Source organism: Manis pentadactyla, chromosome 13, assembly GCF_030020395.1.
Source record: "Manis pentadactyla isolate mManPen7 chromosome 13, mManPen7.hap1, whole genome shotgun sequence".
Taxonomy (NCBI): domain Eukaryota; kingdom Metazoa; phylum Chordata; class Mammalia; order Pholidota; family Manidae; genus Manis; species Manis pentadactyla.
Window position 1 is genome coordinate 11,455,018 of NC_080031.1, and position 14,587 is coordinate 11,469,604.

The window sequence follows — 14,587 nt, forward strand, 5'->3', positions numbered from 1 at the left end:
CATGCTTCTGCTGCGTGGACGCCCCGGGGCTCCCCTGCATTTGGCCTTTGGTGAGGCCCAAATGCTCTCGGTGCGGTGCTGGGGCTGTGGTGGGAGTTCCTGGGACGCAGTGGTGCTCGGAATCGCGTGCAACGGACTCACTGTGCCTGTTAGGTCCGGTTCATCACTCGCCCTGAGGTCTGGGAGGACATGCCTTCTTCCTGGCAGCCCACCTCTTCTCCTGTGACCACTAGCTAACGGTCCTCCAGACATTATTCCAGGACCATGAAAATGGCTTACTGACTTGTAAAAATTCAATTTATCCCACAGACTTTGGGGCCACGACACCCTTCCCTTTTAGGTTTTCTTTCTGAGTTCTCACATCTGTCTCACAGCCTGAAACAGAGATAAAAGGACAGGGGATTCCATTTGGAAAATGGCTGGTCCCCACATGATCCTTTGTTTCCACTCTACACAAACAAAGCCTGGCATCTGGCTCTACGTGGAGTCTCGTTACCAGGACGTGACCAGACCGGGCTTAGTAAAACCCACCTGGAACCCTTTAACTGACAGGAACCCACCTCAGTAAAGAACCTGCCGGCCAGACCAACTTTGAGCCTACCCAGGCTTGGCTCTCCGGCACTTCTTGCCGAGGGCAACAGCGGGAGACGAGCCTGAAGCATTAGGACGCCCTTGGGACTTGACCTCACTTACACGCCCCGGAAAACCAGAAGTGGGCACAGCTGCGGGGAGAGAGTTACACTCGCCTATTAGCCACACCTGTATTTAACTCAAGTTTCATCTCTGAGAGTCAGGACTCCAGCAGCTCTGAAACTAGAACCCAGCTTCCCCAAATCTTAATGCGAATACCAAGGGCCTGGCGATCTTTGTCAAATGTGGAGGCTGACGCAGGAGGTCTGGTGGGGCATTCTAACAGGTACCTAGATGTCCTCGCTGCTGGTCTGGGCACCACACTTTGAGTTACCGGGACAGAGGCAAGAGCAACACAAAACCATGAGAGTTTATCCCCTCTAAGCTCCTGGTGTGGACAAGGGGAGAAAAGAGGAGACACGTTGTTCCCATCCTTCCCTGTTCACCTCCTCCTAGATGGAGTGTCTGCCTGACACTTGAGATTTATTTTTAACTGCCAGCAGCTTTGATTAGCTTGTCTCTGCTGTTTCAGACACCTGCTGGCAGGATAAGTTGGGGAAAGGAGTGGCTGACCCAGATCTGACAAATCAGAGGCAGGAAGAAAAGCTCCTGGGGATTCACTGCATCCCCTTTGCTGAGACGGGTGAAAAACCCCATAGCTGGCAAAGTGTAAACTCGCTAATGACCTCAGCCCCAGTGACCTTTTGCATCCTTAGCCAGAGTGCCATGAATGCAGGACTGAAGTCATCCCTTTTTGTCAAAGCACTGATACATGTCAATTTGTTGACCCCTGGGGATTTGCATGAGTATCTATGGTTGCTTCTATCCTCCCAGAGTAGCCAGGGCTCTACCTACGCAGAAGTTCTGCTTCACGTAGATGCTTGAGTCAGAGCCACAGGTGCTGCGGCAGCTTCCCTGGTGGGGTAAGGCTGCCCTCACCCCAAGGTAAGATTGCTACTGCGCTGCAGCACTGCTCCGAGAAAAGCAGACGCCCAGGAAGTGAGAGGCAGGGCACCAAAGATGCCTTCTTCTGTCACCTGTACCCATCCGTAGCCTTCTGTGGACTTGCCAGTGAGATAAAGCCTGGCCCTCCGTGTGGCATGCTGTTAAAGCAAACACTAAACTCCTAAGAGTGAGAGGAAGTCTGACAGGATACGAGACCTCAGTGCTAGTCTGACTACCGCTTTTGAACATCCTGCTTCTTGGTCTCCTCATCTGTAAAATCAGGGTAATGCTGTTACCTACTTACCACGTAGGGTGGCTGTGATGTAAGATAATAACGGGTAGAGAATGATCAGGTCAATGGCAGGCGCATAGCAAATGTTCGGTAAGAGTTTCCCTCCTAAGACAGGGATGTGGGATTCCCAGGGTTAATATCATTCAAGCCAGGGGATGGAAGCCAGGAAAGTTCAGGTTGTGGTGCAATCAAGGCAGCATCCAGACATGAAGATAGCATTCACCTGCTGCTCAGTCAAGGTGCCTGCCACCAGTGCCAGGACGGCATACAGAGTGCAAGCTGGGGATCTCTGGGCTGCAGGAAGGGCATCCTAGGGGAAGGCAAGCACGGTCATGGGATACAGTTCCCAGGGGTCACTGGGGCAGTCAGGAGAGCAGTCACTGTCCTCCACGCTGGGATCTCTCAGCAGAGCCGACTCCCTCCAACCCCTGAGTCTCCAGGCCCCTGTGGAGGGGCTGGCAAGGGCCTCCAGGAGCCAACCTGGCCATCCCAGAGGAGGCACTGAAGTTGCCTGGCTCCTCCTTGGGGCTCACTTTATATCTGCCTATTTCACAATCTCCCTGCTAGTCTGACACCCACTCTAACCAGTAGTTCCTACGACAGACACGTTGTGCCTCTCCTTTAAAGTTGCCAGGCAGCAAGATCTTAGGATGCTGTGGAAGGCCCCCTCCTCCTGTGTGTACCCTGTGCAGCCCCCCACGACCCACAACACAGCATGCTCCCCATCCCTGAACACCAGGTTGTCGGCTACAGGCCTCACAACATGCTGGGAAGGTGGCTACAAACCCTTTCTCTAGGGTTTGGAACAGGCGGCCAGTGAACACCACACTCCAAAGCACATGAAGAATATTAATTAAATGAAGGTTTATTTCAAAATTAGTCTTAAGAGTGTAAGCTGTTTTTGAGGGCTGGAGCTAGACTACACAATGAGCAGTGAGCGCGCCCACCTTCCTCCAACACAGGCGGAGAGGAGGCGCCGTCACCAGCCCTGCCCCTCGATCATGCATCCAACGGTTACTAGGACTAGAAGCCAACAGCAAAGGGTCCTGCGCATTTGCTCAGGTTTAATCCAGGTTAAGCTATACATGTTTAAATACACCTCGGAGGTTACATGGTGTCATGCAGTCCCTGTGATGGACAGACTCGTGCTCAGTGACCTCCGCAGCGAGGCTGCTCCAGAGGGCAGGGTTAGGTAGGACAGAGCACTGCAAGAGAAGAGGAGAAGAGACAGGTCACAGCACGGTGCAGGCCAGGGCCTGCCAGCCTGGGAGTCCCAGCTGAGAGGCCGGCAGGCCTGCTTCTGCCCCCTTCCAGTCAGAGAATAATTGCAGCGAGATGTCTTCTTCCAGAAGGAGGAGGAAGACACCATGACAAGTGGTAATTTGGTATAATGATTAAGCTCACAGTCTCTAGTGCCCATCTGCCTGGGTTCAAACCCTGCATCTGGCCTTTGCTAATCCTGTGACCTCAGGGAAATCACTTTGCTTCTCTGGGCTTGTTTCTTCATGTATACAATAGACTGCCTCTGCCTACCCCATAGGCTTGTTCACAAGCAAATAGAAAGTGCTCAGTAAATGTTAACTAGTTTTATAAATTCACTGACATTTCAGTGGATCATGAGGGGTAAAGTGTAGCTCTCAGGCTCCCAGATCTACAGAACCCATATTATAAACCTCCTTGTAAAACCCCCTTTGAGAAATTTGCTGCTCTTTTAAACTCTTTGAGAGTCAGATGTTTGTCCCAATGTTGAGCCTAAATTCCTGCTGCAGAAATTTAAGATGAATCTCTCTGCTCCTTATGGAAACAAACAGCTCAGAGGTTCTTAGCTGAGACCCATAAGCCTTCTGAAACTGTACCCAAAGCTACCTGTGCAACTGGAGCAAAACCTAATGAAACAAAGGATCTAGAATGGCCCATCAGTGGATATTGTCATGGACTGAGTGTTGGTGTCCCCCCAAATTCATATGTTGAATCCCTAACCCCTAGGCAGCCTCTAAGGAAGTAAAGTTACAGGAAGTCATAAGGCTGGGACTCTGATCTGACAGCATTAGTGTTCTCATAAGCAGAGAAACTAGAGAGCTCTCACGCACTCTCACCTCCCACACCCAGAAGAAAGGCCCTCTAGGGACACAGCAAGAAGGTGCCTGTTTACAAGCTAAGAGGAGAGCCCTCACTAGAAGCCCAATTTGCCCACACCTTGATCTAGACTTCTAGCCTCCAGAACTGTGAGAAAATAAATTTATGTAGTTGAAGCTACCCAGTGGTATTTTGTTTTAGCAGTCTGAGCAGACTAATACAGATTATCACATAAAGAAAGACAACCAGATAATGTGCATCTCTTAATGGAAATTTACAACCACCAATAATGCAATGCTTATCAAAAATCTGGATGCTAATCTGCAAGCCTCTTAACTTCTTCATGTATATAATTATCTCTGCCTACCTCGCAGGGGCAGTCCGAGGCAAATATAAAATGCTCAGTAAATGTTAACTAGTCAACAGGAAATACAAAAGATGGAAGAATATATTATATTAAACCATGGGGACAAAACTAGCCAGTAAAAACCAGAATGAAGAAATTCTATGGGGTAAACAAACTGGTTTCTCCAAGAACTAAATTTCATGGAATGAGACAGAGGAAAGGGGAACCTATACCTATTAAGAGGCTTCAGACACATTTTATACAGCTGCAATGTATACACCTTCATTGGACCCTGATACAAACAAATAAGGAAAAAAAATATGTATAGGGAAATCTGAACAGTGATTAGTCAATAAGATTAACATATTCTTTTATTTTTCTAGTTGTGATAATGATATTGTGGTTCTTTTTTTTTTAAGAGTCCTTTTGTTTTAGAAATGTATAGTGAAATACGGATGAAAAAAATGATTGGAATTTGTTTCAAAATAATATGGAGGGGAGAAGTTGGGTAGGGGTATAAATGAAACAGTTCAGGCCGTGAATTAATAATTGTTGAAGCAGGATGTTAAGTCCACGAGGGTTCATGGTACCAGGTACCGGTCACTGTACTTTCATATATGTTACAAGTTTCCATAATAAAAGATAAAACAGAACAAAAAGTTATGAAAGCATGCAGCTAATCATGACTAGTTTGTTGCCTTCCAAGCAGCTAAAAACTATTAAATATATCCTAAAAAAACAGGCTTTGTTTTTCCCAAAGAAATAGCCCAAACTCCCCAGAACTCTGACAATAAATCTTTTGTTGCTGTGGCCGCTTCTGCACGTGGAGTTTGGTGACTCCGCAGTGTTGGAATCTCCTTCTCTGGCTTCCTAGCAACCTCCAAAGGCAAGGCCCCATTACTGCCAGGCCCTCACAATTGTCCTCTTGAGCTGCCTGGCCCTGCCCTGCCTGGTCCAGCGCGGACGCTCTGGGCGGCTGCGGAGCGCGGTCCACACCTGCAGCAGAAGTCCTGGGGGAGGGGAGCTCTGGAGGACCCCCCGCACCAGCAGGCCTGGGGCTGCTCTTACCTTTTAAAATGTAGTCCGTTAGCAAAGTGGGCACCTTCTCATTATCCTCCTTCATGGCAAAGAGAACTGGGGAAGGAGAGAGAGGGAGGTGAACCAAGATGGCATCAGGGCATAAAGCTCACTTCGAGGGTCAAACCACCTGGCACCCCAAACTGGGTGAGAAATGGTTCAAGGAAACCAGACATTCTTGAGTGGTGAGCAAAAAGTCTAGAAGCGTCTGTCAAGAGTCAGAACTCAGCATGCTGATGGAAAAGAATATGGCAAAGGAGTCAGAATGGCCTATTGGTGACTTTTCTTTTCTCTCTCACTTCTTTTTTTCTCATCTATAATCTCTGCATCATCCCCTAAGTACATATCTTTACTAATCATAGAAATAATAAATGAGGCAATTTTAAAAAGAATCAGATTTCAGATGCAATCTAAATGGTTAAGGATAATAGTTGTTACCTTATTGAATCATGAATAAAACTGCCTTTAAAGACATTCTGTTGATATAAACAGATATATTAAGAAAAATTTCTCACTTCCAACTTATTAATAACAAATAAACTTAAATTTGACAAATATTTATTTTCTATTTTCTGCCTGTACAGTGTTAGAATTCGTAGAAATGCAAATGAATCACGGACCCTCAAGGAGCTTATCGACTTCTTGTTGAAACAGTTCATGACATGAAGCAAAAAATAGAGAAGGTAGTAAGGTTAAAGTCTCTTCACAAAGTTTTTTAAATAGCTTTTTCTGTTATTAAACTAGATAGCACCTAGTCATATCCATAATTCACATTGTGAAAGTCAGCTTTGTAGAAAATTCTAAAAGAAAGTCACTGGATTTTGTTTGTAATATCAAAAAATGAGGGAGGGGTAGTTCAATAACAGATTGCTTCATCAATAGATTCCTTAAATAAACTATGGTGTGAATTATCCCATGAAGTCTTTATAGCTTTATGAAAAATGAGAGAGACCTAAATGTACACGACATGCTTATCAGTGAAAAAAGGAGGCTGCAGAACATTATTTATTAACTTTTAAATGAATAAGCAAATGCTAGTATTCATAGAAAAATGTGGAAGAATGTGCATGAAACTGTTAAAAGTGGTTATCTGAGTGAAACCACAGGGGATGTTCCTTTCTACACCGTATTTCTACAGTGTCTGGAATTTTTCAGTGAGGATGTATTACTTTATACAAGCAGAGAAAACAAGAAAGGTCTGCTGGCACTGATAGAGTCAGGAGGCAATGAGTGACAGATCACCGATTGGTTCCCATGTCCTTGCTCTCCATTGATTTCCTTGCCTAGTTTCAAGTCAGAGTCATGCAACTTGATTCCAAAGATCAGGAGTGGGTGAAGAAAAGAGGCTGACAGTGGCATGAGTCAGTGGCCTGAAAAAGCCCGAATCTGAGGCCCTCCAGTTGTTGTTTTCTTGTTTTATTTCTTCTGTGTGTTTAGACATCTATTTCAATTTAATAAGCTGGAAATACTTTGCAACAGAACATGGGCACACTAAATGCCACACTAAGAAGACAGCCATAAAAAGGCAATGACTGTGTTCAGTCAGTATGTACCTAAGTTGATTTCCAAAGTCCAAAATTTATATGAATTGTCCAGTCCCAAGAGCTGGTCTTTGGCCTATGACCTTGACTTGGGAGTCAGGTAAAGAGGAGATGGTGCTCAAAAATCCATACCAGCATTTGCCAAAAAAGAGAACTTTCCGAACCCATGGGAGAATTAGTATTCAGGAAAGATGGCAGTTTTTTCTTTTAAAGCGAATAAAATATTGGGAGGTGGTAGACCCGCATGATAAAAGAGAGAGCCATAAAAAGAATGTTAACCAAATGTTAACTGATAGGACTAAAATCATGATACACGATTTTACAGCCAGTATAATCCCAGCTATAGAGAAAAGACATAAAATATTATGGCTGAAAAACATCAAAATAATACCCATAGTGGAGGAGACAATGAATTATTTATTTTCCTTTGTTCGCTTTCCTATATTTCTGAAGTATTCTAAGTGATGGATATGCTCTATACTTTTTTTAATGAACTTGAAAAATGTAAACAAACCTCCTGTTTCTTAATTAAAATGAAAGGGTTTCACACTGAATGCCTGAATAGGTATCTGTAATAAATTCACAGGTCTTGCTTTTTTTTTTTTAAGACCATGATAGAGTACTTTACATATATCAACCTTCGTAATTTGTCCAAATTATTTTCCAAATGCTTACTACCTGTGAAAACACAAACACCTATAAATGTCAGTCCATTTCTACCCATTCCCTTTTTAAAAATCTTAGCGCATACTTATGCAAATAAAGGAGTATAAAATGAGTCAAGAGAAAGCCAATGTACTTTGCATTTAAAATTCTAGAATCTCAAGGACACAGTAATTATTGAGGTAGCCAGGATTTCTGTTTACCAGAACCTCCTGCTTTAGTTCTGTTCTCCAACTGATGCAAATGAAGACGTTTGGTGGCCTTGAGCACAGGAGCCCAGCAGGTATGTGTCATCCTCATCTCAACAGATGAAGACCCTCTTCCTGTTCCCTGGGGTAGCAAACAGCCCTGCAGCTGGCCCAGTCCCCCAGAGGCAGCACTGCCATGGGCTGGGCAGCCTGGTTACTCGTCACTCAGTGCAGTGCACGGTTGCCAGGGAGATGGACATTCCTATGATTCACTGCGCGGTCATCACATCTCAGCCTAGGATTTTTCTCTTCCTAACAGAATCAGACTGACACTGACAGCTAACATCATGTTACCCCAGCCCTCTGGGGGCTGTAGCGTTTGATGTATATGGAGAGATTTTGCCTACAAAAGGCTCTTTATCGTCACACAGTTTTCTCCAATAGCTCAGAATGTTTATTAATATTTGACAATAGAGCTCAAGTGGAGGAGAGGAGGCAGTCATTTCCTGGAAGGAAAACCAGACTCTATTCTTTCCATGAGCCTTACCCCACCCAAGAAACCTTGTTTCTTTTTAAAAATACACCAGCCCCATAGACCAAGTTCCCTGCTTCAGGGCCACAAGTTCGGACACAGCAACCTCAAGTAGCTGAGGAGGGAAGGGGCGAGGCAGAGAATGCAGAACCTTGAGACCTGCTGGGAGAAGCCCAGAAAGCTCCCGCACACAAGTACTGCCCCCCACCCCCACCCCGGCCTCCTCCACGAGCTCGTTTTTTCCGGCAAGCCACTTCCATTTACAGGACCCAGGGAAAAGACAAGACAGCTCAGCGATCATTGCCAAGGACTTTAACTCTACCCCGCGTCGGGGTAGTGATGCAATGCTCTACAGCACATGCTGACCTCCCTAAAGCTATTCTAGGGAAACCTCGGGTCTGAGGCACCAGGGGTGCAATCACAGGGAGGGAGGGGAGAACAGGAGCAGCTCGCTGAGAATGATTGGAACTCACTGTTTGTCAGCATCTGGAGATCTTCCACGGACGGAGGCGAGGCTTTCTTCTCATAGGGGATGACTGTGTTCAGATACTACGAGACAGACACAGCATGCAGTGCTTGAGACATAAGCACGTCCCTCAGGAGGTGAAATACAGGTGACGGTTTGCATGGAGATTGTGCTTTCCTCTAAGAAACGCACTCAGTCGGATTTGACATCCTCGAAACACCCACGAGAATTGGCACACCACTGTTCCGGGACCATTTCCCATGTTTGGGGAATGTCTCTTTAAAAGTAAGACTTTACCATAGTAGGCTGGAAAAATTTCCCCCACTCCAACTAATACATTCTTCCGACACTAGAAACTTGTATTTAGGAATCCTGGTGAGCTTTCTCTCCTTCAGGCTGAGAGCGGAGAACATTTTAAGGCGGGGGGTGAATGATATTCTCTTATCCTTTGCAGAGCAATTTGAGAACAAATGGTTTCTCTTTCATCAAAAATGACAGGTGAGAGAACCTCAACCGGCCCTGGTCTTGGATGTTGGATTTGCTCCCTCTGCTGGATATGAGGTGTTCCTACAACAAAGTCATCTCAGGGCCCAGCGGGTTATCAGCCAAATGGTACCAGAGAGACCTTGAAGGTTCTGAGGGAGCCTGGGGAGAGTGAGAATAGCTCCAGAACACAAGCCAAAGGCTTCTTTTTTAGTCTTGATTCTGCTACTAGCAGTGTGGCCTCGGGAAAACGCCTGATCTCTCTGGGCCTTGCTTCTCACCACCGTGAAATGAGGGGACTGGGACAGAAGTTCCTAAAACCTTGTCCTGTGCTGCAGTTCTAGAATTCCATCGCTTAGCATTCAGCCACAGATATGCCTAAAACATATACATCATTTATGTGCACTTACTCCACAGTCTGAGACTTGTCTATTTACATAGATGCCCTCTCTGTTAGATGATGCCCTTCGGGAGGGCAGGGACCAAGACTCACTCATCTTCGTACCCGAAGGCCTAGCAACAGAGCTTAGCAGGCTCTCAATTAAAGTTCCGAACACTGTCTTGATAGCCAGGAAAGCAAGCTACTTCTCCAGCAAGTAACTGACGAAATGGAGGCAACTAGGAGACACGGCAGCGTGGGCTACAATCGGAGCAGGGCCGCTGAAGAGGCAGCCTCTGGTGGGCCTGGCTCGGCCGGGGATCTGATGTAGAACATTAGTTCTCCTCTTCGACATGGATCCCCCTTTTAATGCCTTTTGTTCTTAAAACAGCTTAATTTGTAGGTCTGTAAGCAGCACGGAGTTTTAAGTGCTTTCCCTGTTCCTAGAATGTTGGCGCTCAAAACACTGTCCACTTTTAAAAAGACACTTTCTATTCCTCCTTCAGAGTGGAAGAAAATGTTAGGACTCCCCTCCCCTCCCTTAGCCCCTTGCCCAAGAGCTGGGATGGTTCTAGGGTACCAGCATTCCCCTGTTCTGTTGGGGAAGCCAAGCTACTAGAGTCTAGGAGGGAAGCTGGGAGCAGAGGAACTGCTCGTACCTGTTTGTCAGCCCCTGAAGAGCCAAAGGTCTGGCGGATGCCGCTCTGCAGAATGTTGGAGATGCCTTCCATGCTGAAGCGCTGCAGGGCAAGACAGACCAAATCAGGAAGGGTGAATGCTTCCTGCTCTATGGCCACCACCCCAGGGACTTCTGTGTCCTCCTGAAACTACCCAGACCCATCAGCTACCACACTGTCCCAGGCAACTGCCCCAGGGCTCTGTGATGAGAAAGTAAACATAAGACCCAGGCCCAAATTTAAGCCCAAGCTTTGCACACATAAACAGTAGAGCATCAAAGACTCTTATCTTGGTACATATCTCAGGACAGCAAGACCCCCCTGCACTCCTGGATGTCCTCATTTCAGCCTCCACTGTGTAAACAGAAAAATAAATCGGTGCATTAAGCTTGGGCCAATGACTATGCAAGTACCTTTGGGAAGACAACAAAATGTCCAGACATTGGGAAGGGCAAATGTAAAGTGACTGGGAGGCTCTTTCCAAAATGCACAAGCCTCGGCCCAATTCCCCAAGTCTGGGATAGAACCCAGGCAAAGGTATTTTGAAACAGCTCCTTAGAAGATTCTGCTGAGCTTTCCTGATTAAGAACCAGTGGTTTGAAGAATCCTGTCAGGATAACAATAAAGCATCATAATTTTCCATCTTGAAGCACCCTGCTAACATCCTAAAGAGATAAGTCACACAAGCTGTGCCGCAGCAGGGATTCTGACCCAGAGTCAGTCCCAGGGCACAGCTCTGCCCAATACTAAATGCCTTCACCCCACTTTCTAAGGTCTCGCCTAAGAGAACATGTGCCATATTCAATTACTTTCTAAGGTTTACATCCTGTCTCCCTGAGTAAGGCCAAGTGTCCTCTGGGGCATAGAGGAGACAGAAGTTATTTTCTTCAGCTTTCTGGCCCCACTGTCTGCCCAAGTGTCCTGCTCACGGTCTGTTTGTGAGTCCCCTGCAGACTTGGAATGGGGCCCTGGAAGGCAGGGTGGGAGGTGGGACGCACCCTGTCTTCTGACTGGGTTGCTCACATACCTTGAGAGGCATCTGGTTTCCCTTCTCTATTCGGCTGCTCTGCAGGCTCAGCCCTTTCTCTTTCCGCCTCTTTTTCATCAGTTCTCGCTGCTCCTTCTGCTTGTTCTGCACCTCAATAAGCACCGTGATGAAGGAATTCTTCACCTCCTTTTCAAATTCCAGCTCGTCCCGGCGGGCCAGCTGTTGCACCAGCTCCTCTGAGAAGTCTCGGATGGCGGCCTCCACCTGGTCCAGCAGCTCGGTCAGCTCAGACCCAGACATGTGCCTCAGCCCTGCAGGGGAGACCATCCCACAGGTGACCCCTGCGGGCCAGGCCAGAGCTTGCTGGAGGGGCCCCTGGGGCCGCTGCCACTTGGGATGGGGCTGCCAGGGAAGACCTCAGCAATTCAGGATCATGCCAGTATCGACTATAAGGCTGGCAACGTGGATTGGAAGAGAACAGGAATGAGAACATCACTCCCGGGGAAACAAGAGGAAGAAGAAACAGCCCCCAAGGAAGACTGTGGCCTCTGTTCACTAAAATGTGCCTGGACAGACACATGGGTCTGGTCCCTCGGCTGTCTTCCTATTAGCCCTCTGTCTCTATTATGGTCCTCGTGTGAAATGGTCCAGAATCGGGGTGGGGGGCCTTAAGGTTTTTGGCATGTGTGCTGAAGAGCAATAGAGAGGTATTCACTCCCAAGAATTGATCAACACACAGCAGACAGCAAGATAACAGAGGGCACTGAGGCCCTCTTGACACCTGTGGTCCTGTGTGGCAGTGCACGTATTCAAAAACATGGGAAGCATGCGAACGGCTGGTGATGTGGGCTGGAAGTGAGCCTGGCTAGTCAGGACATAATAGTCTGCCACTGTGGAGAAAAGGAAAGGGAGCCTGAGATAAAGGGATACAGGTAACTTCACTTTAAATGCTTGTGGCCTAAGCCTCCTCCACTTAAAATAGGATTTGAGGGGCCTTTCTAATGGTCTCTTGCTTTCACCTCAGAATCCACTTTCCTTATAATTTCTGCTGTGCCTGGGTTTTTGCTGACTGGCTTTGACTTTCCTCTTTATTTTGTTCTTTGGAGCTGTGTTCCTCCTTCTGTATTTGCCATTTCAGTCTGCATTTCAGCTGTTTTCATGCGTCTTTTGCTGAGCACATCGATGTTTGGGACCTTTGTGTGGCTGAGAACGGCCCGACTGGGCAGCCGTGAACGGGAAAGCGCAGCCCAATCGGCCCCAGCACCCCGAGCTGCCTCCCTCGCGGCCATCACCCTGCTTCTGCTCTTCAGGGCCACAGAGTTTCACTTTCAGGACACAGTTCTTCAGCTCATGCCTTCGCTTTTACCACCATTCCAACCTGTGTTTGGGCCTTTATGCCCTGAGCAGCCCCCCTTTCTCTCTCCGTCCTTAGGAGGCCCCGTCGGCAGACACATGGGTCGGCTCCGTCTCCCGTCATCCTGACAGGTTGATGGCTTCCATACCCAGTTGTGCCGCTGCCGCGTTACATCTCCTCATTTCATGCTTCATCCACCTCTTTCTTCGCAGGATCATAATTACTACAAACCCGTGTCAGAGAGTTAATACGACACACAGAGGAGGGCTGTACACACCGGAGTCAGCCTGCCTGGCTCCTCCCCTTACACCGTGAATGTGGTGTAAGGGCAGATACAAATTGAAAATAAGAGGTTTGATTCTCCCTGTTGAACATCAAGGAAGAGACTTTTCCTTTCCCTTTTTTTTTTTGTCAGAATTTCTTTTTCTTTTAGAATTCCTTTCTCTGTCCTTTTCAAATGTATGCCAATCATTTTAATGGCTAAATAAGCCTCTTGCCAGTCTCAGGACTCAGAAGTCAGTGCTTTGAAAAGTAATCATCAGGGAAGATGACAGTGGCCTAACTTGTCACCTGAGCCCCCATTGCAAAACCTACTTAATGGAATGGGGCGAATCCACTTAGCTGTAGACAGGAAGGGAGAATTCCTTCTGGTTCTGCCATCCCTTTAGTGAGTTGCCTGTGATAAACATTCTGGCTTAATGTTATTTCAATAATAAAACTGTTTTCTTCCTCCTCCTCTTCTGTGGAGAGGTTTTCTGAGTATAGGGAGGAGATTTTGTTTTTGATTTTGGTTCTCCTACACTGTTCTTGAACAAGTCACTTAACCTCGTGGAATACTCAACTAGCTCCATCCTAATGGGGTCAGTGTGGGGAGGAAACGAGAATATGCAGAGAAAGTCTTAGAATGGGGTCTGGCTCATAGAAAGCGCTCCAAAAATGCCAGCTATTATTGTTACTTTTTGAGGGGTTTTTTTCCCACTGATTTTATGGCAACATCCCTTTGAAGAGTGGGTTCAGATTTCTACTTACTCTGCTTGACTCTTGCTTTTTGCTTAGTTTTACCATTTCAATTTTGCTCAACTGCCTCTTATTCCCCCAAAATGCTAACCTCTCTCCTGATTCCCAGTAAGAAAGTTGTTGCCAACTCCCTAGATTGGCGAGGTTCAACTAGCTACGTGGGAAGCATGTGCCTGGCACAGAGTATTGTTCACCCTCCACAAGCCCGTCCCCCCAGGGCCCTCACCTTCGTAAGACCAGTTGTTGTTGAAGGTCTGGGTCAAAGCCTGCATCTCCTGCAGGAGGACCGAGTCTGCCTGGGAGGAGGTTTCTCCCCCATCCTCCTCTTCCAGAGCGTCCTCTTCCTCCTCAGGGTCTGGGGAGTTCTGCATCATTTCCTCAATCTCCTCGATTACCTGAAGAAGGTACACAAGAGAGTGCTAACTCTGTTCCCTGCTGGAGGGACACACTGGCTTGAATTTTGATCAGTTAAGGATGTTTCTAATTTGTGGTCTGTAAAATTCCTAAAGCGATCTTGTTACTTAATAAATACTGAATAATAATAATAATAGATCTGACCAAAAAGGCTTACATACCCTCTGCCTTTAATGTAAAGAACTCTTTCATGTAAACCTCTTCCAAGAACACCATTTAGATGAGTGCTTTATTGGAAATAAATTACTCTTTCAGGACGTGAAGCAGAGCTGCCTGGAAGGGAACATTTACTTCAATTTGCTGAGCACTTTATTTCTAAGTGGGAAAATCCTTTATCCACCCGACTTTAACACAAAACCCAGCCCATTCATTGTCACGATGCATATGACTGGAGAAAACAAAGTGTTCCTAGGACAACTCAAAATGAGGAGGCATTTTTATATAGAGAAAAACAACTTCTTCTCCAGCACTCACCAAGACAGCAACAAAGCTGCCTGGCCACAAGTGAAAAGAAAGAAA

The 14,587-nt window shown here is 46.7% G+C and overlaps 1 protein-coding gene across 2 annotated transcripts in view; it reads right to left on the bottom strand.

Annotated features, from left to right (window-relative positions):
- Positions 1–2,716: 2,716 nt before the first annotated feature.
- Positions 2,717–14,587, bottom strand: part of FEZ1 (fasciculation and elongation protein zeta 1) — a 38,466-nt gene continuing 26,595 nt past the window's right edge. For both annotated transcript variants that reach the window (XM_036930266.2, XM_036930267.2), the window contains exons 5-10: positions 13,881–14,049; positions 11,323–11,594; positions 10,278–10,358; positions 8,764–8,839; positions 5,358–5,423; positions 2,717–3,072 (exon numbers count right to left, since the gene is read on the bottom strand). In XM_036930266.2, coding sequence (XP_036786161.1) covers positions 3,056–3,072; positions 5,358–5,423; positions 8,764–8,839; positions 10,278–10,358; positions 11,323–11,594; positions 13,881–14,049 — 681 coding nt within the window. In that variant the 3' untranslated portion in view covers positions 2,717–3,055. The remainder of the gene's footprint in view (positions 3,073–5,357; positions 5,424–8,763; positions 8,840–10,277; positions 10,359–11,322; positions 11,595–13,880; positions 14,050–14,587) is intronic.